The sequence below is a fragment of the Podarcis cretensis genome, assembly GCF_951804945.1.
Source record: "Podarcis cretensis genome assembly, chromosome: 5".
NCBI lineage: Eukaryota > Metazoa > Chordata > Lepidosauria > Squamata > Lacertidae > Podarcis > Podarcis cretensis.
Genome location: NC_137174.1, coordinates 62,479,384 through 62,507,047, shown reverse-complemented (window position 1 = coordinate 62,507,047; position 27,664 = coordinate 62,479,384). Strand labels below are relative to the sequence as shown.

The 27,664-nt window shown below is 42.1% G+C and overlaps 2 protein-coding genes and 1 long non-coding RNA gene across 24 annotated transcripts in view; 2 read left to right on the top strand and 1 right to left on the bottom strand.

Moving 5' to 3' along the window:
- LOC307216539 overlaps positions 1-17,223 on the top strand; it is a 33,325-nt gene extending 16,102 nt beyond the window's left edge. Inside the window, exon 3 of the long non-coding RNA XR_013839128.1 lies at positions 16,516-17,223. This is a non-coding gene — a long non-coding RNA (uncharacterized lncRNA). The remainder of the gene's footprint in view (positions 1-16,515) is intronic.
- On the bottom strand, positions 1,146-17,447 carry LOC307216510 (allantoinase, mitochondrial-like). Its single transcript, XM_079976893.1, has 12 exons — positions 17,282-17,447; positions 16,236-16,393; positions 12,056-12,207; positions 10,336-10,450; positions 9,518-9,664; positions 8,349-8,394; positions 7,742-7,835; positions 6,785-6,971; positions 4,349-4,487; positions 3,261-3,433; positions 2,458-2,490; positions 1,146-1,445 (listed from the first exon to the last, which is right to left on the bottom strand). Exons 1-12 carry the CDS (start codon positions 17,310-17,312, stop codon positions 1,284-1,286), a joined length of 1,437 nt encoding a protein of 478 aa, XP_079833019.1. The 5' UTR covers positions 17,313-17,447; the 3' UTR covers positions 1,146-1,283.
- A 5,663-nt stretch (positions 17,448-23,110) lies between these two features.
- KIF1A (kinesin family member 1A) overlaps positions 23,111-27,664 on the top strand; it is a 130,431-nt gene continuing 125,877 nt past the window's right edge. For 6 of the 22 annotated variants that reach the window (XM_079976810.1, XM_079976809.1, XM_079976824.1 and 3 more), the window contains exon 1: positions 23,112-23,717. The gene's annotated coding sequence lies outside the window, so the exon portion shown is untranslated. Of the gene's footprint in view, positions 23,718-27,664 lie in introns of all 22 variants that reach the window. The other 16 variants (XM_079976821.1, XM_079976819.1, XM_079976815.1 and 13 more) reach the window with 7 other exon arrangements.

Genomic DNA, 27,664 nt, shown 5'->3' with positions numbered 1-27,664 from the left:
GTGGATTTGCGCCCCCTAACCCTAACCCCCAGATGTTGCGCCCGGTGCGGCCGGCCCCCCCACACCCCCCACGCTACGCCACTGTGGAGGACTGCAGGTTTCTCATCCTTGCTCTAAAGGTTAGAGCAACTGCAAGAATCGAAAAATGCACAATTCAAACACGTTTACTTGACATCCCATTTTGATCATATTCTGATCAGGAAATCAATAGATCATACTTTGATTAAAGAGTTATATCGAAAGCCTCTTTATCTAATTTCTGAGGTCATAGCCATAGTGAAAGAATACTTATTCAGAACTCATCACACTTTGGCATATTGCTGTTTGATTCACTGTGAGCACTGTGTTACATTAAATTTGAAAATCAGATCAATGATTTGCAAAATAAACACTTTGAGATGAAGCTTCAAGAGCTGCAAGATCACCCAGACCTTTTGTCCTTTCCCCCCATCACCCTGATTTTTTATTAGCCTTATTTATACTTCTGGAAAGCAAGAAGGCATGAGGGAGTGGCTCCAATAACTTTTTACTGTTCCATTGTTGCATATCCTTTACATATCAGCTGGAGCTGTTGACCTCATTTTATTTATTTAGCAGTTATAGAAAAATTCAGAAAGTGTAGCAGCTGCTCTCACTGAGACAATAGACTATGTGATTGCAGTTTATTCTTTATGTTACTCATCCTTGGACTCAGATAAAAAGGTAAAGGTACCCCTGCCCGTACGGGCCAGTCTTGACAGACTCTGGGGTTGTGCGCCCATCTCACTTAAGAGGCCAGGGGCCAGCGCTGTCCGGAGACACTTCCGGGTCACGTGGCCAGCGTGACATCGCTGCTCTGGCAAGCCAGAGCCGCACATGGAAACGCCGTTTACCTTCCCGCTGGTAAGCGGTCCCTATTTATCTACTTGCACCCGGAGGTGCTTTCGAACTGCTAGGTTGGCAGGCGCTGGGACCGAGCAGCGGGAGCGCACCCCGCCGCAGGGATTCGAACCGCCAACCTTTCGATCGGCAAGCCCTAGGCGCTGAGGCTTTAACCCACAGCGATATACAGCTGCAAATAAAACATTTTAAATGTGTTGTAAAGTGCAATATACAAATGTGACACTAGATGGTGACAGTGACACAGTGCAAAATTTAATGTATTTTTCAAAACATTTTTTTTAAAAGCATTTTCACAGCGTTTTTTGTATGTGTGTAGATTCCACTCTCCTCTTCTATTCTTCCAGCTTCTCTTCTGCCCAGATTTGTGTTTAGCTAGTACATTTGGCATACGCTCTTCCTCATTAGTAGTAGGGTGATGAGACTCTTGTAGACATCTTTCTCTCTGTCACAAGCAGGTCCCCTTCTGGCTTGGATGCAAATTTCCCATTCAGATAAACCAGCCTGCCACGTACAAGAGTGGCAAAGACTTCACCATAAAGCTGGAAACCCAGGTATGGGGTTAGCTAAAGTAGGGAGCGGGGAGAGAGAGAAAAGTAAGGATAAACAGAATGCAGAATCAAAGGTCTTTGGGTAAATGTGTTTTTGTTTATGGTGGTTCTGATCTGTCCATAGCAGATATTCACAAGGCAAAACAGATGCAGCGGTGTATAAAGCTCTAAGTGAACAACAAAGATTAGAGGTGAATTGAGGCCTTATGAACCCCTCCATCCAGTTTACCTTTCTCAAGCTCTATCTCCATGCCCAAAGAGTAGGTATCCTTAAAGGGCCAACTCCCTAACCTGGAGCACTTCTTTTCTCTTTTATGGCTTGCTGGCCTGGTGAATTTTGTTGGGTAGGCCTGTAGAGCAAGAAGTACTTTTCAGGCAAATGGGACTTGGCAAAAGGCATCTGTGAGGGTTCTGGCTCAGGTTCTGTAGGTTCCACTAGCCTCAGGTTCACTTCCAGGGAACCTGGTGGTGCAGCAGTCCTGGCCTCAGCCAGCTCATCCTCCTCTGACTCTGAGCTTGAGGTTAGGGCCATGAAACTAATAAATAATCTAAGATACCAGATATGAAAATGATTTAGACTCCTTCAGCATAGACATGTGTCCTGTTGGGTGCCTACTAGGGCCAGTCCTTTGTATGAGGCAGATCCTCTGACCCAGTAACTTCTGACCTGGAAAAGATAAAGACTGAATAGTCCATAAATGTCAAGGCTGCAAAAAGGCAAGGAATGTTGAAAGCCTACGGCTGTGCTCACCCCTCCTGGTGGTATTTTGCTTGTTGGTTTTTGCCTGCTAAGCAAAGTGATAGATGGAGGTGAAGATTACTAAACAGTCAGTTCATTATAGCCTCTACCACCACAGAAATGACACTTGGGATGTCCCATTTGCTGAACAGTGAAGCCTGCCCTAAGCAGAGGCAAAAAATGTAATGAATTATACAGTAAATTACAGTAAGGTGTTTTGAGGGTGGGATGGCAGTGGGCAGTAATAGGAACACTGGGATAATGCAGAAAACATGAATCTTCCCATACCTTATCCTTGTGATGAATTATGTTTTTATTCACCTGAGAGAGAAAGAAGGAGACAAAATAATTATAATACAGATTAGTTTGGGGAATGTTGCTTACTAAGGATAATGTATACAACCTAATATTATTGTCCCTGTGTTGTATCAAAGAGAATGGTAATATCAGAACTGGCACTTTCCAGATCATCAATTATAAAAATTTCAAAGCATAGAAAGCTTAGTTTCACAGGGTGAAAACAGAACTTGAATACACACTTCCACCCAGTGAGCTACCATCGCAGGCTTGGGAAGGGGTATACACATGATGTTCGCCACAATCAATATCTATCTTGTATCTCTCTAGCTAATAACCATAGCCATAATAGGTGTTTTGATGTATCTTTGATCCAAATTGAGAAAAATAATGCCCCAGCTGACACCCTAAGTGTGTCAAGACTACTCTCTTGCTAAGGTCATTGAAAAGGCCATTCTGCTATGCCTTTTTATACTGGAAACATTCAACACCGAAGTGTTTTAACTGATTTTAACATTTTATTTTATATTGTTTTATCTTACCTGGGACCTTATGGTGAAGTAAGGATAAGAAATTCAAAGAACAACAACTACACTTTGGACTTCTGTCTCATAAAACTGGCACATTTAATTATTCATTTGGTATTAGGTCACTTTATTGTTTTCTGTAAGGTCTTTGTTTGTTATAACTCTTTATTTTATTAGATTTGTTATATCCTCTTTTTGGCTCTATATCAGACTCCCAAGGTGATTCACAAAATTTTAAAAATGACCTATATCCTCTCCCATCCTTACCTCAAACTCCTTTTCTGGATTCCAGATCACTAGGTCTGCATCCATCCCAGGGCCAAGTGATCCTTTACGGTCTTCCAGCCTGCTCAGAATGGCAGGATTTTTGCACATCAGTTGCACTAGGTCATGGAAGGAGAACCCTCTGGATTTTGCAGAAGTCCAGAAGAGAGGGAGACCTATGAATTTTCCAGTCACAATTAGTAGAGGAATTTATTGTTAAGAAGATTGTTCTTCCCTGGTTTCTTCTCAAAGTATATCACTTGATGCCACTTAAAAAGGAGACTTGAACATTTGGTAAATTCTATACGAGGGGTGAGCAGTCCTTTCCTGCGAGGCCCACATGTGGCAATACGTTGGGTCACCGATAAACACATTCACTGACATTCATTCACACTCATTCAAACATACACACATTGAATCGCACACACTATTGTGTGATTGTATTGGGGGGGGGGGAGCACCAGGGAAGTAAATTCATGCTATTTTCTTCAGAATTTTTGTATGTAAACATATGCAAATTTAATCAATGAATTGGCTACTCTGTGAAAAGTGATCTGATCAATTAAGATGTCTTTGTCTGAAAGCCATGACCTACCTAAAAGAAAATTATTATGCATTCAATTGAACTTATTTTGAAGTACCGGTAACGATGCTTGGGATCCAGTCTTTGCTTTATTGAACATGCTTTTTAAAACAAATTGCTTTAATTTACATAGTGAAAAACTAAAGTATTTGTAATTTAAATGAAATGGGGCATTTTGAATGGGGTGTTGGTTGGCTTAGCTTGAGGACACTAAGGGCACCTGGAACAACAGGATGACAGGTCATTCTTTGGGTAGGGCCATAGTTCAATGGTGGATCACATGCTTTGCATCCTGAAGGTTACTGTTTTAATTCCAGACACCTCCAGTTAGCAGGTAATGGGAAAGACCTCTGAGGCCCCACATTCTGGAGAGATACTGCCTGTAAGTGTAGTATATTCTTGAGTCATGATATGAGGATATCATCCTTTCCATTCTTAGCAGTACATGCTCATTGGATGAGGATAAGAAAAAGAACAGCATATATAAAATAGTATATAAACATATTACCAAACTGTAGTGAAGCAATCCCTGCTGGGGCCTTGAGGAAGTCTACATTGTTCAAATCTTTCAAGTCTCGGGAGAAAGGAGTATGGGCTGAGACAACCATGTCTATCTCTCCCACTTCCAAAGCTGCCCACAGCTGCTCCTGGAGACATGAGAGGAAGAGTTTATGCCAAGGAAATACTTTTGTAGTTCTCCTTGAATAAGGTGAAGCCAGTGAATGATCAAGGAAGGGTCACATCCCTCTTTGGGGCCAGTGGCACATTTGCAAACTGGATACACAGCTGTGGGCACCACAGCCAAGCACACGTCACAACCTGTTCTACTAGCAAGAGGAGCATGCTTTTTTCAACACTAATTTCAGTGGAGTGGGAAAGGGGACCCCGTAGGCACCAGGAACGGCCTCTGTGGGCATATGTGTGCCCACAAGCAACACATTGGTGACCCCTGCATTAATCTATTGATGCATACAGAGGTAATGCACTTTGTACCAAAGATCCAGGATCAGCTTTCAGCTCGAAAATAGACCGTCCAAAGCAACAGTGACAGAGCTGCCACTGAAAGTTAGCTCTCCTTAGAATGGAAAAGCAAGAAGGAATGGGCATGGAAAGAAAATTTCTTTGACTAAAGATCCGCATTTAGAAACAGATAAGGATAGTGTGGCCATGCTGATTCTTCTGGCCATGCTGATTCTTCTTCTTCACCACCACCACCAAGGCCTTCTGGAATGTTTTAAGGAACTGGGAACAGAAGGATTGCTTTGCAATGATTCCACTCCTGGATTTTGCATCCTGGCCCAATAAAGAATCACAATAACACTTAATTCACTTAATAATAATAATAATAATATCTTTATTGTCATTGCCCCCTCTCGGGGACAACGAAATTACTTGGCTGCTCCATCCACCCAGGTAGGGCACTCCACTCAAAATCAGAACAACTATAAAAACACTAATTAAAACAATATCATATTATACAGCAAGGAAGATTAGATGACTTTCAAAGTCCAGGTTTCCCATTCAGGGCCGAGATCGCTCTGGAGAAGAAGCTGTTCTTGAGACGGCTCGTTCTTGTCTTCATCGTCCTGTATCTCCGTCCCGACGGCAGGAGCTCGAAGAGACAGTGACCAGGATGTGATGGATCTTTTACTATGTCCAGTGCCTTCCTATGGCACCTTGTGGCATAAATCTGCTCTAAGGTGGAGAGTGGGCAGCCAACAATGCTCTCTGCTGCCTTAACAACTCTGCCCAACCCCATCCTCTCCTGGGTAGTACAGCTTCCGTATCACACACATAAGCCATAAGTGAGCACGCTCTCAATGGCACAGTGATAGAAGGCAAGCAGCAGTTTCTGCGGAAGATGGTTTTTCCTTAGGATTCTCAAAAAGTACAGTCTCTGCTGCGCCTTCTTCACAAGCCCCCTTGTGTTGACACTCCAGGACAGATCCTCTTGTAATTCAATACCCAAAAATCTTGTATTATGTATTGTGCAGGAACTGACATTTTCCCTTTCTAGTGCCCTTATTTCTTTAGGAAGGCGTGCCTCATACTTTGGGGCAATTATTAAGGCCAATAAACCATAGTTTATTAAACTGAGAATAGACCCATGTGTTTGGCCCTCCCCTCCCCCTTGTTTGGATCCAGTGTTTTTATTATGGCTATTTTAAACCAAAAATTCCAGTTACATCCGTTTTACCTCAACTTACCAAATAGGATGCAAAACCAACATCTTATCCTGGTATTTGTAGTCCGAGATTACATGATAGTTTCCTAGTTAAGATGTAACAGGAAACTGTGGTTTAAATTAACCATGATGGAGGCACTGAAGCCATAGCATCATGGGAAGAAGAGAGGGACAAGGAGGTAGCATATAGTCTGATTCTTGTGCTCAAGCATGGTTTATTAAGCTGAGTTCGTTAAACAAGAACAATGAACTTACATTAAGCACTAAACTACCATCTCTTTGAACATGTCTGGATGTGACACAAATGCACTTTGCACTGTCAATTTTAACATATTTTATTTGTTTTTATTGTCTTTTTGTTTCTCATAATGTATATGATGGATTTAAGTAGTTGAACATTGCATTGATATGTCTCTAGACAATCGTTTGGATCTGTGTATTATCTATAGGAGTCAACTGCATAAGATTGTGTGTATGTGTGTATGTGTACTCACTCTTTTCTGAATGCCATTTTAATAACCTGTCATGCTTTGTTCATCCAGAACAACCTATAATTTCAACATGAGTGGAGTCTGTTGATCATATAAAGTTCCTGTCTTATTCTTCTTACTGAATTATTGCAGACATTATCAAGCATTTCTTTTTAATAGTACTCAGATCTTACTTCATATGTCCTCTCTCTGCCATCACTTTATTTTTATTTTATCTTTTTATTTTTTGCCATTTGATTGGACCACTTCCATTTCCCATAGCTCTTACCTGGTTGTTCTTGTCCCTGATAGGAGGGCAGCATTTGTAGTAGATGCCTCCTGGAGGAATGCATTCAGATGCCAGGCTGAGGTAGTGGTGTGCTGTTTCTACAGTAATTGGTGCTCCCTTCTGTCGAGCATCCTTGATAATGGGCAAGGCTTGAGCAGAGGAGAGATTAACGATGTGGCATGGTATCCTGTAAAGTTAAAAGCATATGATTATTGTTGGAGGTGGTATGCCTCTGAATACCACATGCCCTCCAACATTCATCAGATGAAAATAGGGTCATATTCTACATCAGTGCCCCCCAGCCTGCCTTCTCCTCAGAGGCTGGGGCAGGGACTCAGATGCAGTAGCTGAACGAAGCAAACCAGAGCCAAGTGACTGTAACAGCTGCTCTTCAGCACTTGTGACCTCTTGGCACCCCTCGCAACCATGTGGACAGTGACCTTGTGGAAGGCCTCGCCCGCTTAGCTCCCTCTCATCAGTTTCTTTATGAGAGATCAACCGACCGAGGAGCAAGGAAACAGTGAAAAACTTTATTAGGGGCCCTCAAGTGACCCGGATCTTGTTTTCATATAAACAGGAAGTGGGGCCATATTGAGTCAGGAGGGAAGGAAGGAAGTGGGAGGCATAGATCTAAGAAATGTTCTAGAGGGATGCACGGTCTGAACTTCCAGTACTGAAGGGAAGGACCCTTGGGAATTCAGGATGTGGTTGCTTAAGGGTGTTTGTGATGATCCCGGTATTTTTGGGGCAGTTGGAGTATGATACCAGTTGCTGGGAAGCACATGCCAGCAGAGAGCTTTTGCACACAGGTCTTGCTTGTGGTTTCCCATAGGCATCTAGTTGGCCAGTGGGAGAACAATATGCTGAACTAGATGGGATTTTGGTGTAATACGGCAGGGCTTTTTTATGTCCTTGGCCTGCTCTCTCATTTCCAGCTTAACAGAAAGAAACACTCACTTATACTGGAGACACAGTTCAGCAATGGTGATGGTGGCCTCCACTTCCATGGTATAAGGGCGTGTGTCCAAGAAAGTGCTGTACTCCATGGTGTCTGTTTGGGGAAAGGGAGAGAAAAATATAAAGATGCACACATTTAATACCGGTGCCCCTACTAAGTGGGTTCTAGCAAGATTATTTCTAGTGTTTTAGTATATTAAAATGCACTTAAGGTCCTTAGGGGAACGGTTCCCAGCTCCCTTCACATCCTAGAAAGATTGTGCCCATTTCTTGTTCAACTGAAATCTCCCTCCCTCCTATTTCATCAGAGGGAGGCCATTCTGAAATCTTCAGGTATTTTTCTTCAGACAGTTCACTGCCCAGGGCTGCTCCAGACTCCTTGCTGTCTCCTCTCTTATCTACTCTCCTTTATTTGCCCTATTGATGGTCTCCATTATCTATTTCTTTGTTGGTGCAAAACAAGTTCTAAGCTGAGCAAACACTTCCATTCAGAAGAACACAAAGGGATGACCAGGGTCCTGTGATGAAGGGGGGAAATGCTCCCATGTCTCCTGGCAGACATATCTGGTGGGGTAAAAGTAAAGGTACTGGTTAGCATAATACATACCCTCTTGGACAGGCAAGGAGTGACTTGGCTCCTGTTCTGGATGGAACTGTGTAGAGATTCCCAAAAAGGGGGGGAAAGTTTATATAAAAATTTCTACAGGAAGATATAACAATGTGACAACAACAACAAATTATTATTTGTGCCCTGCCCATCTGGCTGGGTTTCCCCAGCCACTATGGGCGGCTTCCAACAAAGATTAAAAATACATCTTCTTCCTTCTCACCCCCACCCCATCCCAGTGGTCTGGTTTCAGACAAGCCTATGAAAGCTAAACGTCACCAAGAGTGCTTAATTTAAAGCAGGGAAGACTGCCTACTGTTTTTTAAAAAACAAAACACTATTGTGATATATCAAATCATAACAGCACCTTTTCATTCTAGTATTCAGTGCTGGGAAGGGAGTTGCTCTAATTTAACAGTGAAACTGCTTATTGCCCTAGAATCCAGGTACTCAGGCTAATATAGTCTATAGCAGTGGGTCCTGGTTCTTTTCTCCCTTGAATCTTTTGCTGGATGCCAGTTTTCCAAGAGCGGATTTTTCTGTGTTTGCTGAAGAATGTATGCCACATTAAGTGTCTCTTTTGAGGTGGAAAGTGCAGGTATAAATAACCCAAATAAGTGAAAACCACAACGATTAAAGATAGAAAAAAATATAAGCAGATTATAAGAAGTTGGGATTTGGTAATTCAATATGTAAAATAAGAATTAGCTTATACACATAAGAATAAAAGAAAGGAAATAGGGAAGTTGTTCTCACACCTTTAAAATATGTGCAGATCATGAATTAATATACCACAATTAAATTTTAATTCTGTATATTTAATATTAATTAATGTTTTATTATGAAGGGGCATTGCTTAATTTTATTAATATGTGGATATTAGTAAATTCTTTTAATTATTGTACTAATCTTCATTCATCTTTTTTGTGTCATTTATAGTACCTGAATAACCTACTGGGGAAAAGTGAATATTTCAATTCACTAGTGAATATTTCAATTCACTAATAAAATATACATAAAAAATTAAAAATAAGTAATGTCCAAGGAGAGAAAGTGTGAAATGTTGCCATCCAGATTGGAAATTCACTGGAAGAAAGAAGAGAAATGGAAAACAGGTACTTAATGTCAAAGGTGCTAGCGAGTAAAAGCGTAGGAACTCATCTCCTTACCAGGAGCACACAGTCTGTGTCTTGCAGTTCATTCATTGCCACATGTATATCATGTAGACAAACATGGGAAAAGTCCTCCACACCAGTGGCCATTAGGAAGCACTGAAATCCAGGAACCCCAGCCTTCAGCATTGGTAGGAGCTCAGCCTAAGAGAGCACAAGGACAAGCACTTGGAAAGTTTGCTAATAATACAAAGAAAGCAGAAGAATAGCTGAGTTGCATATTAAGTTCTGCTCTCTTGCAATTTCTGCACATATTCAGCTACAATTGAGTTTTCAATTTAAATGCAAACTGAATCTAAGTTTTCACCTACCCCTATGAGGATGAGCAGAGTTCATTTCCCACTTCCAACAATTTGCTGCAATTTGTTCATACATATATGGAATTAGAACTGGGATTTCAAGCCAAGTGATTTATTTCAAGCCACATCTCTTATTTTCAAAACTGTGTACTGTACTGTACTGTTTCCAGAGCTCTTGCATAGGGTGCAGTGTAACTTAGGGTTGCCATATGTATGGAATTTTCTGTACATAGCTGGCAATCGGCCGTCAGAAATTGTGTCTGGGTGGAAATTGCTGAAAAGCTCAAAAAAGTTTCTGTCTAGATTTTCACTTTTTGAAATATAGCAACCCTAGTATAACTAAAAACATGGCAGAATCCTCCATCCATTTGCAGCCTCTTACTTTTAATGGATCATGCTATCTAAAGGAACGCTTTCATTTGTGGAGCCCTCTCTATTTATCTTGCCTTCGTGGCCCTCCCTCCAAAGTACATAGGACACAGGGGAGCTGATGCCATTTCATTGCTGGATACAAACCTGATTTCCAGGAATGATGCCACCCCAAAATGCAACATCAATATGGCACTTTCCCTTGGCAGACTGCAGCTTTTTCTCAAGGGCATACAAGGTTGTGGTTGGAGGACTACAGTACCTGAGTTAAGGGGATGAAGTAGAATAAGATGTTACTTGGAAACAAGGCTGGCCCAGCACATTTTGCTGCCTAAGAGCAGCAAATGATACCTGTCTTCCTCCTCCACCACCACTACCACCATAATCAAAGTCAGGGAGCAGATGGCAGCTGAAACAAGAAATCTCAGCATGTCTCCTCACTCCCTGCCCTTTTATGAGAAACACAATCAGTTGCCTCATTCTGCCTAATTGTAGAACCATTCCTACCTAGAAGGCAACTAAACTGTGCTCGTTTCTAGCCCAGTCTAGCTGCCAATCTGTAACACACCTTTAATACATCCTGACCTCATTTTTCAACCAAAGCAGTACCACCCGTGCACAAACTGGTTCCAACAAAAACACTACTTTAGTTTAAATTTGCCTCTGTTAGGTTGTGGTAGCTACTTGAATTTCTGCCACTGGATCCCATTAACATGCCAAAGATGATGGATTTCCCTATTCACATATGGGCTTCCACCAGGCATAAATGTTTATTTATTGATTTAATAAATAATGTTTCTATCATGGCTTTCTTTTAGCAAAGGGCTCAAAATACTATACATTCCAGCATTCAACAAGCAACCTGTGAAGTAGGTGAGGCTGAGAGACAGACACTGGCTCAGTGTTGCCCAGTGTGTGTAATGGCTGAGTGGGGATTTGAACATCAGTATCTCCAATTCTGGAGTGATAGGTCTGGTATTTTTCTCCTATAGTGAACCACCTCAAATGACCAGGAAAGGCAGGCTATGCATTTGATAGATAAATCAGTAACTACGACCACCACACTGACTCTCAGTGCTGTTGGTGTGTGTGTTTTGTTCATGCAGTATAATTATGTCTAGGCATTTGGTGGGGCCTCAAAAAGGAAAACCAGCCAACCAACCATGGATTTCTGGTGTGGAAATTGAGCATGGGAATTCACCCTTGGTTACAATATCTGAATATGACCAGTAGGTGACACTACAGGACTATATACGGTGTTTCAGAAATCCTGCCCTGCAGAAGCTGCTCCAGCTGTTGCCTTCCACCCAAAGTGTTCTTTATCTACAGGTGTTAGGAATCTGTAAGACGGGCCAGAGCACATGGGTGTGCAAAGAAAGTTAATGTGATGATACAGAGAACCGCTTGGTTTCCATGTGGGATGGAAGGCAGAATAATAATAATAATACAAGAAAATAAATAAAAAGCAACAAAGACAGTGGCCTTTACCAGATGCAGTGCAAGCACAAGAATGCTCAGTTATGCATAATTCCCTGTCGCTTCTTTACCTCTTTAGTCTCCTATTGGGGAAATGTTTATTAAAAACTTGTTTGGAAAAACGCACACCACACACACAGGTTCTCAACTCATCCTGAACCCCTTGGAAAGCAATTCCTGAGGGTCAAGCGACCCTCAGGAAAGTCTTAGGATTTGAGCCAAGGGCCTACAATGGGATGAGGGATTAGATCATATTAGGAAGAGACATATAAACTCTTACACTGTAGTTTATATGAGTTGACCTGGGAATTTCATTGTGAATTCTGCATTAAAATAGGAAAGTCCTTATTCTCTCCCTTTATTCCCTCCCTCCAGCCCTCTGGAAACGTACAAGGGCATGTCAACAACAGTGGTGATGCCTCCTGCAGCTGCGGCCTGAGTCACAGATGCAAATCCTTCACCAGCTGGCTGTCCAGGCTCATATATATGCACATGAGGGTCAATTATTCCAGGCATGACCACGAGGTCTCCAACATCTAAGATCTGTAGGCAGAAGGTTAATTGCAGGTTAATTGCAGAATATTCTAAAGTTGTCTTCATCATGAGTGTGGTCCATAGAATGCTTGTACAGGTTCCTTGTTAAAAACTCTGGATTTTAATTCAAAACACTGTTTAGTATTTTGCTTTTTGGAACGCTATAGAAAGCTTGGAGGAACACTTTAAAAACTCGCAGCCACAATCCATTGCAGACTAAAAGAGCTCTTAAAACCATTCATTCTCTGCTGGATTGTGGCCCACAACAGTTGAGATTTCTAAGAACGCTTCATAATTGATTTGATCATTTGGACTTCTTGCTAGGCTTCCTGCTCACTCTATCTTATTAGAACACTCATCCAGTAAGAGATCTGTCATAATTCCAACATGCCAGGAATTGTATTTTTTTAAAAAAGCACACAAAATAAAACACTTGCATCTTTGTCGCAAACCATTATTCATCAGACACTCATCTTCCTTGCATTGTCATTGAGAGCTCAACTATTTCTCAAATTTCCTAAGAGAAAGTTAGATTCAAATTACTTGGAAGCAATTAATAGTCTTGCAGCGCCTTAAAGAATGAGTACAGTATGCTTCATTAGCTGCTTTGCACGAGTGGATGAATTCAGGCATAGCCATTGTTTTGTCTTTTCCCTTCTTTTTGGAAATACATTGACTTTCAGAAGTTAAGTTGCATCTGATGACATTCCTAATTAGGAAGGCTTCTCTCTCTTTTCATCTCCAGTCATTTTTCATTCCCTTAAGATGCTTTAAGACACAAACATTTATTTAGGTTGTACAGGGTAAGTTTTTTAAAAGAGGCCTTGTGGAACATGCGTACTCTGTATCTATCTATGTGTACTCTGTATCTTTTAAAATGCTCACCCTGCATTAATGTACAAAAGAGGCCTCAGATTTAAAGGGACAGAGGCAGAAATAACAAGACTGACTCAGGTTGAGAGGCTGCTTGGAGAAGTTTCCAATCTAATTTTCCCCTCCAGTTGAGATCTAATTCCTACCTTTCTAAGGGGAGCAGGAACCAAACTCTCTCTCAGAAGAGCATTCACTATCTTTGGAGTCCAGACTGTAACAAGGAAGGACAAGGATCTACTAAACATTGACCACATCTAGTATTTACTGTACTAGTATTTTCTATTAATTTTTTTAAATACTACTGTTCTCTGTTTCATTTTTCGTTTCATTTTTAAATCACTATCACAGTCCCTCCTACCAGCACATTGATTGGGGCCTGGAAATGGACTGGAAGCCAGTGAAGATGACATAGCCAGTGTCATAATATGGTGATATCTTCCAATCTGCACTAACAATCTTCTTGCCTTTTTTGGGGTCAGCTGCAGATTCTGGACCATCTTTGAAGGTAGCCCCACATATAATGCATTGCAATAGTCTAGATGGTAGTTTACTAGACCATGGATAACTGCCACAAGGCCATCCAAGTTCAGCTAAGGTTGTATCTAGAAAAAGATTTCTCATTCATAATGGTCCCTGTAGCAGGCCATGCAGAGCCGTAGTCTCATCTTGTAGTAGCAATTCAACACAGTACATATGGAATTTCCCAAAATATGGAATTTCCTGCTGCAGGATGTGGTGATGGCCACCAACTTGGATAGCTTTAAAAGAGAATTAGAGAAATTAATGGAGGAGTAGCCTATCAATTACTGCTTATTGTGATGACTGCACACTACCTCGAGGGGCAAAGGGAGATTGCGTCAGGAAACCAGTTTCTGGGTAAAAGTACCTCGGGTTAAGAACTTAATTCGTTCTGGAGGTCCGTTCTTAACCTGAAACTGTTCTTAACCTGAGGTACCACTTTAGCTAATGGGGCCTCCCGCTCCCACCGCACCACCGCCACGTGATTTCTGTTCTCATCCTGAAGCAAATTTCTTAACCCAAGGTACAATTTCTGGGTTAGCAGAGTCTGTAACCTGAAGCGTCTGTAACCCGAGGTACCACTGTAATGAGAAATGGCTATTGCGCTCATATCCTGCTTGTGGGTTTCCTGAAAACAGGATACTGGTTTTGATAGTCCTTTGTTCTGCTCCATTAAGGGTCTTCTTATGTTCCACAACTGGCCATATCTGACACAGATGACTTACATGGACAGAAAGAGAACCAATAGCTTTTCTGCCAAAATCTACCCTATGAACCAAGCAGTGAGAGAATCTCATGCGCAGCTCATGGACAATTCACAGACAGAGCAGGTTGCGTTAATTATTAGTCGAGGTAATGTGGAGTGTGCTGTGATCAGCAACAGGCACTGGCTAAAGGTCACTGGTCAGGCAACTAAAAGTTTAACCCAGAAGGAAAACCACGTAAAAAAAAAGAGAAGACTTTACCCTGGCCCCTATCCAATGCATTCACTGTGAATTTGGTTCAATGCTCCGCACTGGTATTATGACCATAGGGTCTAGCTCTCCACTCAGTTACAGTGAAGTCAATGGAATCATGATGGCGTGAAACTAGTGTAACTGAGTGGAGAATTAGCCCCCAGGGATGTGATGTTTTGTGTTGGGATAGTTCACTTTCACAAGCTCCCTCATAAAGCTCTCCTAATACCATGCTCCAGAATATATTTTCCTTTCTCGTTCATAAAATAGCTTGAGGCTTGGTTATCTGAAGTTGGTTACTAATGCATGATGCTGCCTGAACAAATAATTCATCATAAGAGGCCCTTCTTCAGGTTCCCTTACCATCTCAGGTTAAGAGGATAACGACTAGGGAGAGGGCTTTCTCAGTAATGGTGTCTCATGTACAGAATGCCTTCTCCAAAGAAGCTTACCTGGGACCAATCTTCATCATTTTACAGCACCAGCTGAATACTTCTTCTTTTTTTTATTTGCCCAGACATTCCAGCATGTCTTATACCTGATCTGTTTTGGGTTTTGTTTTATGCTTGTTGGATTTTGCTGTTTCTTGGCTGTTGCTTCTGTGATTTATATACATTTCATATTGCATTTCATGACAATGTTTTTATTGCTTTCCTGACTCATGTCCCTGCAAGTCAGGTCAGTCTCTCTCTATTCTTTTTTATAAATACAATTTTAATGTTACTATTTATATTATTTGCATCCCACTGTTCTTCCAAGAAACTCAGGGTGGCATACATGTTTTCTTCCAGTTAAATTTTCACAAGAGTCTTGCAGCGGACCCTGGGCTTGAGAGATTATGAATGGCCCAAAGTCACCCATTAAGATTCATGGCTAAAGTGGGATTTTAAGTGAAATCACTTCCATCTTACTCCACCACTGTGCAATACTACACAGGACCCCCTAATTGCACTTGTATGTTGTTGTCATCGTCTGTGAAAACTGTAATGTGTAGGAAAGATGTAACAGATATGAAAGATGCTGTGTGTTACTCCTTAGAGCAGTAGCTATTCATTTAGAACCACAGTTAAGAAAGGGATCAGTGTTACCTTGAGCTGTCTTAGAATTTTTCATCAGCACAGATTAACAATGAAACATTCTGGGAGGTTTATGCATATAAAACCGTGCTTCAAAATGTCAGTGCTATTAAATGCTGAACTTTCAGCACTGCTGGCATTTTAAATACTTCAGAATATATTGGAAATTGAACCTGTTTATAAAATATATTTGCATGTTCATTTCCACATACAATGGTTAAGACTTTCTATAACAATAATATTTAGCTAATCCTAGTCACGTCCTCTGTAAACTGCTTGTAAACTGTAGACCTGCTTGTAAACTGTAGACCCATGTTGGGACACTTCACTGACTTCATTAATAAAATTTCCAAAACTTTCAGCCATTATATCAATTCAAGTTCAAATGCGGGGAGCCAGGATACTCATGGAGATGCCTAGCACCTACACAGTTATAGTTTATTCTCCCAGGCTTTTAAAAGAATTTTGGTCCTCTATTTGTATTTTATGCTGCTTTTGTATGGGATTGCATTTTTATTTAATTTTACTGTTTTATTTGTGAAACATGCTAGAAACAGATCCTGAACACTAATATAGAAATCCACAAACGATAAAGTGTTAAATGAGTTCATACCTTTTCTCCACTGGGTCTGGCCCAGTTTCTCTTTGGAAGAAGATCAGCTATCTTTCCATCACAGATGACAATCTCCGCTGGGCCAATGGTATTATTCTGCACGACCCTGTTGCTTCTTACAGTCACAATCTCTGAACCCACTTCCACTTTGGCTGGCCCTTAATTTAAATTAGTAGAGAGGCAGAATTCAGCAAAAACAAACCAATCAAACTTCTGCAACTGATGTTACTGTTTCTGTTATAAACTCATAGTAAGATACCACATTTTCTCTTCCTTTCAGCATGATTTTAGGCCCTTGTGAAATTGCTTCAGTTTCCTCCATGTGTACAGATGCTTCTATAATGACACTCTGAACACAACACAGAAGATGAGTCCTGCTGACTAGAAGGCATTCTCCATGACAAGGCAAGACAACAAACCTACTCCAAGTTTAATATTTTTTCTTGCTAGCTTGATATTAAGGATGGGAGGGAAATCCAATTTTGTTTGCATTTGAGTGAGAAACTACCTGATTTGTTCTTCTTAAACCAGTATGTGAACAGAAACTCAATTATCCTTCAAAATTCGCACTTCTCTGAATGTTGTGATGGAGTTTTCTGACCAAGCAATGTGTACAAAAATGCATATATTAGGGGAAAGTGTTCATAAAAATGCATACATTGGTGGAAAATAACTTTTTTTTAAAAAAAAAGGTTATATTTATTAAATCTATATCCTGCCTTTTATCCAGAGGGGCAATTATAATAAAATGCAATATATTAGATAATATAAGTTGCAAAAATGCATATATTAGTCAAAACTGCATTCAAAAATCTGTGTTTCAGAAGAAATACACACTAAAATACTGACAGATTTTCATGAGAGTTGTTTCAGTTTGCAGCAGAAATGTGGAGAACTGAATTAGTAAAAGAGAGAAAACAAAATTGACATATTCATCCATCCTTACTTGTTACTGCTTTCTTTATTAATTCAAAATGCAATCTTCCATCCAGAGGCTCTTTATCAAATTATTTTAGGCTCCCTCTACCCAGCGGCCCTTCACTTACCTGCCTGAGTGGCATTGCTTTTTTTAGACATGTTAAGATTGGCAACAAGGATCCAAACCCTTAAGTATTGCTGCCTGCTTGGCTCTCATTCAGTTCCTTCTCTCTTGCTTTCTGGCAAACATTGACATGAAGTGTTACAAGAAAAGAAACTTTCTGAACCTCACAGTAGATTGATGAGGACCTGGTCTTGACCAAAACTCAAATGGTATGAATTAATCAAACAAATAAATACATTTCCCATGTCCTACTTTGAGACCTTGGAAGTTAGTGATGGAACTGGTGGGGTTAATCATTAATTGCTTAATCTTTTGCAAATAGAAAGTTACTTTTCTTTCATGAATGACCCAATTAATCACTAAGTGTTCAATGGACTATCTCTTCTGTCCACAGTCTATAATATTTTAGGTGTTACGAAAATAAAATACAATAAGAGGGTTTTGCAAAAAGAAGCTCATATGCCTCTGCTAAGAAACACAGGTGGGCAGTGGCGTTGCCACCACTCAGCTGAATGTCGCTACTTTTAATATTTTATTGCAATTTGCCAACAACGTTGGCTGTCCAGTGCTACTTCACTAGTAGTTCATAAATAATGATGATGATGGGCAATTTGGTCCATAAGGACCAAGCAGATATTTGCTCTGTGTCAGTTGCAGGGGAATCTTAAGCAAAGCAAGTGACACAGAGTAACAAACAATAAAAACAATCCAGTAACAATTCAGAATTGAAATGGGATTTGAACCAAATCTATCCAATTCATTTTGAAAAGTTGCCATGGGAGACCCTGTACTGCATTTGCCTTTAAAATGCCTATCTCCTTTAAATTCTGGCTAGCATTGTGCCCAGGCTATCCCATCCCACTCTGAAAGCAATTAAGACCCCTTGTTGGAGATACTTAAGCAGAGGCTGCATGTTTACCTCTCAGGGATCTTGTAGTTGCAAAATTCCTGCAACTGAGCAGGAGGGTAGGCTCTAAGACCTCCAAGGTATCTTCCAACTTTAAAAATGCTTGATTATGGAATCAACTGATTATAGAGCAACTGTGCCCCTTATTTGACAATGCACTTATCCCTTAACCCTGCATAAGCCATCCATTTCAGAATAGAAAATTCTGGAAAAATTGCTTGGATGGCTCCACCAGGGTCTTTATTAATGCTAAAGTTATGTCCTACTGCTGGTAATAAGGGATGGCTTGCTTCCATGTACCATGGCTGCCTGATTATATGAGCCATTGCTGTCTCTGTGGCTTCTGGGTCCTGGGACAAATATTTTACAGTAATATGGAGATGAGTCCTGCTGTAACCAAGGTGCTCTTGTGTAAGTAGTTATCCTAAATGTTGGTAATGAATTCTCGAAAGCAGACACCTCCAATATCCTACCCAATTTAGTACAAACATTAATTTCCTTTTCTCTCCTTCATGCCATCATAACAGCAGTTCTGCAACCCTGCCAAACAGGCATTAGATAACAACAGAGCAATGGAGTGGATATATTCCAGCAGGGCTTGAGTCAAACAGGAAATGCTCCAGCTGGGACTAGTGAACTGCAGGGAAACAATCTTCTTCCAGATAAGGGGATGGGGGTGTAGTAAAGGCAGAAGGTGCATGATGCAAACTCCAGCAGCCCTGAACACAAAAGGGAATCCACAAATGCTTCTTCTCAAAAGGCTAGTGTGCTGCAGTGATCCTGAGTGTTAAGATCTGGATAAGAAGGGTTATCAGATAAAATCCTTATCTGAGTATACTGACTGGAGACAGACCATACTTTTTTAAACCCAAGTTTCTCTGAGCCTGCAGACTTATTATTTAGGGTGGATTCATAAATGCATGTACGTCATGGAAGGCTTAGAGGACACAAAAGTCAGACAATGCACATCATCCAATTGAATAGCTCACCACTCATTAACTCATAACTAAATGTTAAATCTGCCACCACTGACAAATAAAAGGTTTTGAGATATGTTTTAGTGATGAGAGGATACAAATGTGCTTTCTCCTGTGAAGTCAGTCAGGTTTCCCCATGTCCCTGAAGTCTTTTTCCTGACAGATACACTTATCAGATGACTTCACTCAGCTGCTTCCTCAGAAAAAGATCAATTGTATTTTTTCTTTCCAGAGAAACCATTTTGGTTGGTTCATTTTTTTGAGGATAAATGCATGAGGCTATAGAAGCAATGAAATCTCAGGCTATACCAGAAAAAGCTGGCCCTAGCATATATGTGTAGTCCAGCTTTCTTCCTTCACAGTGGTCAACCAAATGTCTATAGGAAGCCTGCAAGCAGTGCCTGAGCACAACAACACTCTCCCTTTCTGTGGTTTCCAGCAACTGATATTCAGAAACATATAACTTCTGGGAGTATTTAATTCTTACTTCTTTTTTATTTATTTTTAAACAAAAATTAGTTGCTTTTAATTTAGTTATAAGTTGTTTTAACTGCTTTTAACGTGTTTTAATTGTTGTAACTCGCCCTAGGACCTTAGGATGAAGGGCAGGTAATAAATTTAAACAACAATAATATTTATTTTTATTTTATTTTTTTAAAAGGCAGCCATAAGTTTGAAAAACTTCAAAACCTACATGGTCACAGTACCTTTAATGGGACCGATAATGATAGTAAAAATTTTTTTTGTATATCACAAGAAAGCAAGATAAGGTATAGAATTTCTCATTGTAGTTTGCTTTTGAAATGCTGTAACTTCGTTCAAAAAGAATATATGAGAAGAGTGTGTGACCAAGGGATGACCCGTATGCTGTTTTCAACATCTGCTTGCTAGGAAACTTGGATGTAAGCTTCTTTTCTTACTGGTATAAATGAATATTTCCATCTGGCAGGAAGGTCAGTGTTCTAACTAGCAAATGCCAGCCTGAGTAAAATTGGAGATAAAGCTAAAAAGATGCAAAGCCCAACCTCATATGCCCTTGCTGTAAATAGTGACATGCATGCTTCAGCTGAGGGAGATACACACGTCGTAAGCAGTTAGGTCTGCAGCAAAGACAAGAATGTATACACTTTTTAGATGACAGAGATAAAACAAGCAAACAAAAAGCTTCAATATGGACCGATATAGTCATCACTTTTAGAATACTGGGGAAGTGTCTGAGATTCAGAAATGGTAGAGTAAGCAAGCAAAGTGGAAAATTAAGTAATTAGATGTGATGAAGAGTTTGGGACAAAAAGTAACAGGTGTTATTGGATGCGCACAATAATTGATGCTGGGATGGGCATAGGATGCTATTTTCCTGAAATTAGAAAAATAAGTCTTTTATTAAATACATTTTTCCTGTATCAAGTGGATTATTTATGTTGAAAGTTATTGCTAATATTTTTGAACCAAACAGAAATTAACAGCTGTCAGAGCTGCCCCTAGGTCCCAGCTCACAGAGGACCAACGCTAGGCTGTCGTTATGTACAAAAGTCTTTATTGAGGTTCAGTTTCCATTTCAAAGCCGCAGCGCGCAGCTCTACGTCTTAAACCCTAGACCGGCGAACTACCGTCTGAGTCTCCTCCCCTATGACACCAGTTTAAGATCCTAGCCCTGCTCCACCTTTTACGCTGCTCTCTCCTCCTCTGGGTCCTCCTGCCCGCTGGGGCATTGCCCTTTCTGGACTCTTCCGACGCTGAGTCGCTTAGCTCCTCCCCCTCCCTCCGGCGGGCTTTAGGACCCGGTTCCCAATCCTCATTCTCTGCTGTCCCGCGCTCCTGTACATTTGAACTTGCCTCTCGCGCCAACCCAGTGACCTTCCTCCTGACCGTTACACTACTTCTGTCACTGCTTCCCTCTTCTGGGATACTGGCCGGATCTGACCTCCCCTCCGTTGTCTGACTCTCCGATGGAGGTGTGGTCAGCCCTGCCTTATCTTCTCTCCCTGGTGGGGAATGCACTGGCCCCGATCCTTGGGACTCTTCCCCCCCACTCTGCTCTGGTGGGGAAGCTGGTCCTGATTTCCAACTACTGCTCTGGGAGTCCCTGCTGCCCCCTTGCTCCTGGGGCGTTCCCCTTGGCAACCCCCTACCCCTGGCCACTGGCGCCCCCTTCTGTGAATCTTCCGATTCGCTGGAGAGGCTCATGGAATCCCTCGGTCCACTGTCCTCTTCTCCTACGCTCCCCTCGGATTCCTCCCCTTCGCTCTCCATCTCCTCTCTTCCCTGTGCCTCTGCTCCTGAACCCCTGACAACAGCTTTCAGATACAGTTTAAAGCAAGGGCCAACTTTTTAAAACAAGTATTACAGAAACAAAATAACCCTACAAAAGATAAACGGTTTAGCTCACAACACTGCTTAACTTGTAGTAACACCAAACAAAATAAGTGATCACTAATTAAAATTGCCCCCCACTGTTTATTCAACTATAAACATTAGTTGATTTAATTTACCTAATTAATCTATGAACTCTATCCAAAGTGCTAAGAGATCTTGTTTGGGCTCGTGGCCAAGATTAACACTGGTATGGGGGTTGTTCTTGGGTAACACCCTGCTTTGCTTATGAGAGCCCTGGGCAAATTACAAAACAGAACTAAAAACCCAAGGTCCATAAAATACAGTAAAACAAAAATGTAAACAATTATCCACAGAATACAGTATTGTTTATTCATATGCAGTATTTGCCAAATTTAATTTACAAAGCAGTTTACAATTTAAAAATGCATGTACAGTGGTATCTCAGGTTACATACGCTTCAGGTTACATACGCTTCAGGTTACATACTCCACTAACCCAGAAATAGTGTTTCAGGTTAAGAACTTTGCTTTAGGTTGAGGACAGAAATCGTGCTCCGGCGGCACGGCAGCAGCAGGAGGCCCCATTAGCTAAAGTGGTGCTTCAGGTTAAGAACAGTTTCAGGTTAAGTACAGACCTCCGGAATGAATTAAGTACTTAACCCGAGGTACCACTGTACACACTACGGCTGAAACCAATACCAATATAGCAAAACGAAAAAACCCATATATTAAAGCAGTCAATGGAATATTTATTTCATCAACATATATAGTTCATTTAATACATAAAAACCTCCAATCTGTGATTTAACAAAATGACACCCTAAAATCATTAAGTGAAAATTCCAATAAAACAAAACACGTACTTTCAATATCAGAATAAAAATCTGGAGACAAAATACTAAGCAGTACAATATAAAAATTAAGCCAGGAAATGCAAGCAATTTTTAAAAAGAAGTTCTAAAACATGCCACAGTTGGACCCCTCTTGGATTACAGGGGCAAGGGTTCCAGAGGGTTAGTGCTACTGTGGGAAACACCTGCTTCTACTTTGTCACTAGATGACAATCATCTGTGTATCTTATAGAAGGCTCACTGTTGAATTCCTTCCTTTTAAGGAGCTTGATTAATGGATGGTCCAACCTTTCCCTTTTAGAAAATGCTGGATATTTTGTATTTTACTGAAATGTTGTGAACTGCCCTGAGAACCTTGGGGTTGAAGGGTAGGTTGATGTTGTTGTCGTCGTGGTTATGCTGCTACTGCAATGATGATTTGGTTCCTAATACCAAATTGGTCAAGGCTAGATGAAATATATCCCAAGAAGACCAGAGGCATTGCAGAATCATCATATGAAAAATTGAAAGGTTATCAACGTATTGTGGCTGATGCCACCAATGCATACAATATTAATTCCATACAATCCCGAAATGTGAACTCTGCAAAAAGATTTGAGCACACAAATATGGCAGGAGATCAGCTGTGTTTACTTGATTCTGCTACATCACATGTGATCACTTTCTTCGCTTGTTTTTGTCATAACACTGATTTCGTTTCCTTGCTAGCGTGTGTGCAGCGGGGCGGCGAGGAATGCAACTTTCGAGCACCAAAAGCGCGTTGGTCTGGCCCTGTGTGGATGCGCAGGCTGGGGATGATGAGTCAGATCTCCTGCGATAGAGCAAGTGCATGGATGCGGTTGGCACGGATGCCTGCCGTCTCCATTTTCGCTCGCTGCTTTGAGGAGTCATACCCGGAGTGGGCGGGGAGGCGCTTGTGCTCTGCCCAGGGCGAAGACGGCTGCCTCTGCCGGCTTTCCCCCGGGGCCACGCATCGCAGTTCCGCAGTGAGCGGGTCGGCGGCCTCTGGAGCGCCCAGAGCAGGCGCGCCTCCCTCCCTCCCTCCGGAGAGGCAGCATCAACAGCGGCAGAGGCCGAGCGCCAGCCCCGCCCTTCTGGCGGCTGCGGTCGACAGGCTCCTCTGCTCCGCCAGCCAATCAGCGCGCTGACAGGGCCGAGGGGCGGGGCGCGCAGTGAACCTGCAGGAATCGAGCATCCCCAGAGAGCGCAGCATCAGCACCACAAACCCGGGGAGGCGGCCAGGCGCGTCTCTTCGCATCTCGTTCCATCGGGCAAGCAGGCAGGGGCCGCATCCCGGAGCCTCGCCAATGCCAGCGCCCGCATTTCCCAACCGAGGGCGGACCGCACGGAGCCTCTGAGCCCGCAAAAGGTAAGCCCGCAGCCTTCCATCGCCTTTTCTCTTGGTACCCCCCGCTCCTCCTCCTCTCTCGCCCTTGGAGCTGCCTCGCCTTTTGCAGCACTGGCCCTCTAGCGGCCCGTATCCGCGGGAGAGAGGCCTCGGGAGCCCTCGCAGGTCCTCTCGCAGGTCCTATTCATTCTGCTTTGAATGCAGCTGGTAGTTGCGCATCTCTCCCCCTCCCTTGCGGCTGGCTGGGTTTCAAGAAAGGACAATGGACACCAGTTTCCAGCCGATGCTGCTTTGAATTCTCTGGGGGAACAATCACGGGTGTGTGTCTGGCGTTCAGCGTGTGTCCAATCATGGGCCCCAGCATCGGGCCACTGTTTCTGTCCCTTGGATGTGTGAGGCTATTAAAGAAAGAGCAATATTTAAGTGACAACACAGGTTCTGTTATCTATTTTTCTTTCCGTTGGAAAGCGCTGTGTGTGTGTGTGAAGTATGAGGGGGTGTTATGGCCAGTAATGGTAGCAGGTAAGAGAACAGTCAGACTGGAAAATGATGCTAGGAATTAATGGAGACAGGAACCATCCCTCGTAAAAGGAAATGTGATGTTTCCAATAAAATTCAGTTTAGATTGCAATGATAACCCATTTGCTCAGACGCAAAAGACAAAAACACCCACCAGGCACAGCTTTTATTGTGATGCCTGACTAGTTTCCTGTGCTTTCTCCACTTGCTTATTTTTCCTAATCCATCATAGAGAGGGCAGGCACCTTTTCCCCTTGATCAGTCTGTGTTGCTCTGTGAGAAAGAAGACCCTCTTATTGTCTTTCAAACCAATCTGCAAGCTTCTGAAAAATGTCCAGCTAGGCAACAGAAATGCATTGCTAATAAACACCACCCCACCCCACCCCACCTGCCCCTGCGCCAATGGCTGTGACACAGGGACCATGGAAAGAATGCAGAGTCATGGGGACTGGGCGAGGGCTTGCCAGCCAGCCAGCATAACCTATGTTTTGAGCACCCCATAATTCACACTTATTTGATTCGAACCAAACCCTGCATCCTTTTAATGAAAGCACATATGAGAGACAAGGGCGGGAGGGTGAGAAGGAACTATGTCTGTTGTAGCAGTAGCAATAACATTCCAGTCTCCATTTCCTGCACATGCTATGGCTCCCAATTTCTGTGTGGGTGTGTGGAGAACCTTGGGAACCTGTGGCATGGCATATATCTTTATAAAAATACAATCCTGTTTGATGAAGATGGAACAATGTTGGCTGCAGCAAAACAAAGGTGGGTACAATGTCATCTGTCGCATTTGAGGGGAAAGAAGCTGTTAGCTAGGGGCAATACTTTAGGGGTGTGTGTGTGTGTGTGTGTGTGTGTGTGTATAGGACTGCTCTGATGTGGGTGGAGAATCTATCTGGGTGTCAGCCATTTTATAGGGTTTAGAGCCCACACTGCTGTAGTATCACTGGATAGGCTTGTACTATAGCATCCCCTGGTCTTAAATATGTCCTGGATGGGGGTTTGTTTGGGTAAAGGAGAGGGTGTGAAAAATGGGCACCGACTCCATGCTTAAATCTAGCACCTGCCTTGAGCACCACAAGGTCCTTTACTAGTTCTTTTATAATCCCAGGCAGAACCATAATGCTTTTGGGTGTCAGATAGAAACGGTGCATCTTCCTGAATGATCTTGAAAAGACAAAAGGGCCTGCGGGCATTAAATACATGGCAGAGGTGATGACTATAAGCAGGGAGGGGACCCTACTATTAGTGTGGCCTGCTTGGAAGTCAACCGAGGCCATCTTAGGAGCAACATGCCTGCTGACAACATGGCTGAATATAATGACTTATGCTATTGTGCCAAGGGCTTTGAGCAAGAGACATCTCTCCCCCATCCCCAGCCTAAAGCATGTCCTCTATGAAGTATGCTAAGGAAAAGGAACCCTTTATACTTCAGCAGTATAAATTCAGAGTTGGAAATAGAAGTGGAAGGAATCTGTGCATGTCATAGCACGAGTCCTCCAGGCAGGCAGTTGCAAACAGCACCTCAAGGAATACGAATTTGCTGCAACGCTCATTCCTTTAGGGCACAGAACAACAACCAGGTTTTGCCACTATCAATAAGAGATGAGGTGGCTGTTTTAGGGTTGTAAGCCTCATGAAATAGTTCATATAAGGAGGGAACAGGACCTGTGGTTCAATTAGATAATTTTGGGCTCTGGGCTTCGTAGTCTTGTGGGTGGGGTGCCCTCTTTAGATAATCTCCTGCATTACAGTACTTAAAAATGTTGTAAGCCAGGCCTGCTGCATTTGGGGGTCCTCCTGTTCATTCTGCTGAGTACTTGAAGTCCTGCCCTGCAGCACCACTGAAGAGGAAGTGCTACGCTCCAAAATTTCCAAAACTAGATAATCACCATTTTTTACTTCTGCCTTTTTTTAGCTTCCAGTGAAATAATAGGGAGCAGGTCACATGCTTTTTTGTTTTCTGGATGATGCAAACACATGTTCATCCACACTGGCCTTTTGACAAGGTTATGGCCTGTCTTCTACATCTGCCATTGCAAACCGGGGCACAGAAGTTTTTAATAATCAGAAGTTCAGAGCATTTCTTTTGGCTCAGCTTTAGTTTGCTTTGGTCACAGTGTGACTCCTATGACTTGCCATTATGATTTGCTATGGGTTTCTTTTGATATATCTCCTTGCAAACCTAGCTAGGCCAGGCCCAGTCTTCTACATCCTCTGAATAGTTTACCATTTACCATTTCATAGCTCGTGGGGGAGGACTAAGGTCACTGACAACATGGTGGGAGGGCAGAGTAAAAGCTAAGATACTACGGAATATTCAATTCTCAGCCAACTTCATTCTGACAAAGGGTAAGGGGGTGTATGGATCACTGCATTTGCAGATCATATTTTCACAACTGCTATTATATAGTTACCCTTTATCTTCTTGTGAGCTCTTGGCTCCATTTCCCACAAATTATCTTCCTTTGTCTCTTCCATGCAAACTCTTCAGCTCACATTGATTTCCTTTATTTGTAGAATGTTGACATGTGTTTTTTCTTTTAGCTTATTAGTGAATTTAATTATTGTTTGAATGTTTTAAAGAGTTGTTTTTAACTGTTTTTTAAACTGATAACCCTATTGCTTTATTATATTTTGTAATCTGCTTTGAGGTTTTATTATAATCAAGAGGCATCTAAATCTAGTGAAATACAGAAAATAGATAAAAATAATCAAAAGGCTACTTTAAAGATGAAAACAGAACAAGGTGCAAAAAGCAGTAAGAATGTAAAATGCTGCCTTATACTCTCTTAGAAGAATGACCCATGCTTGCATTATCCCATTAGCAGCAAGGGTCCAGTGGGAGAGTTTTTCCCTAGCCCTAAAAAATACACACTACAATTATGTATTATTATACCATTCTTTCTCAAAAGTGTCCAGGGCAGTATGCATTGTTCACTCTAGACTTTATTTAGCAACCTGTGAGGTATATTAGATTGAGAGATCAGAGGCGGATTTAGGGTAGCCTGACTGGTTCGCCTGCACTGGGTGATGAGCTGAGAGGGCTCCACGAGGGGCACTTCAACAATGACGAACAATGGAAAGCCAGAGGTAGGGGGCACACTGAATTTCAGGCGCCTCTGAAATTTTAAAGCCCAAAGTCCACCACTGGAGAGATGCTGATTGGCCCAGGGTCACTCAGTAGGTTTTGTGGTTGAGTGGGGACAGAGGCAGATTTAAGGGGACATGACCGGATCACTTGCACTGGTCACAGAGCCTCAGGGGTGCTGTTGGGGGCTCCACAACTATGATTTAGAATGGAGTGCTAGAGGCATTAGGGCACTGAATTTTGGCATTGTACAGGGCCCTGCTGAAATTTGAGACTCCAAGATCTGACAATGGTGGGGATTTGAATCCAGGCCGCCTCAGGCATAGGTGGTAACCATGACATACAAAGTGGCACT

Coding starts and splice junctions, on each gene's coding strand:
- LOC307216510 (XM_079976893.1), bottom strand. CDS start 17,312: ATGTCTAAAAAAAGCAATGCCACTCAGGCAG. Junction 4,488..6,784: donor TCAGGGACAAGAACAACCAG/GTAAGAGCTATG, acceptor TCATGTCTCCAG/GAGCAGCTGTGGGCAGCTTT. Junction 2,491..3,260: donor ATCCAGAAAAGGAGTTTGAG/GTAAGGATGGGA, acceptor TTTCTCTCTCAG/GTGAATAAAAACATAATTCA.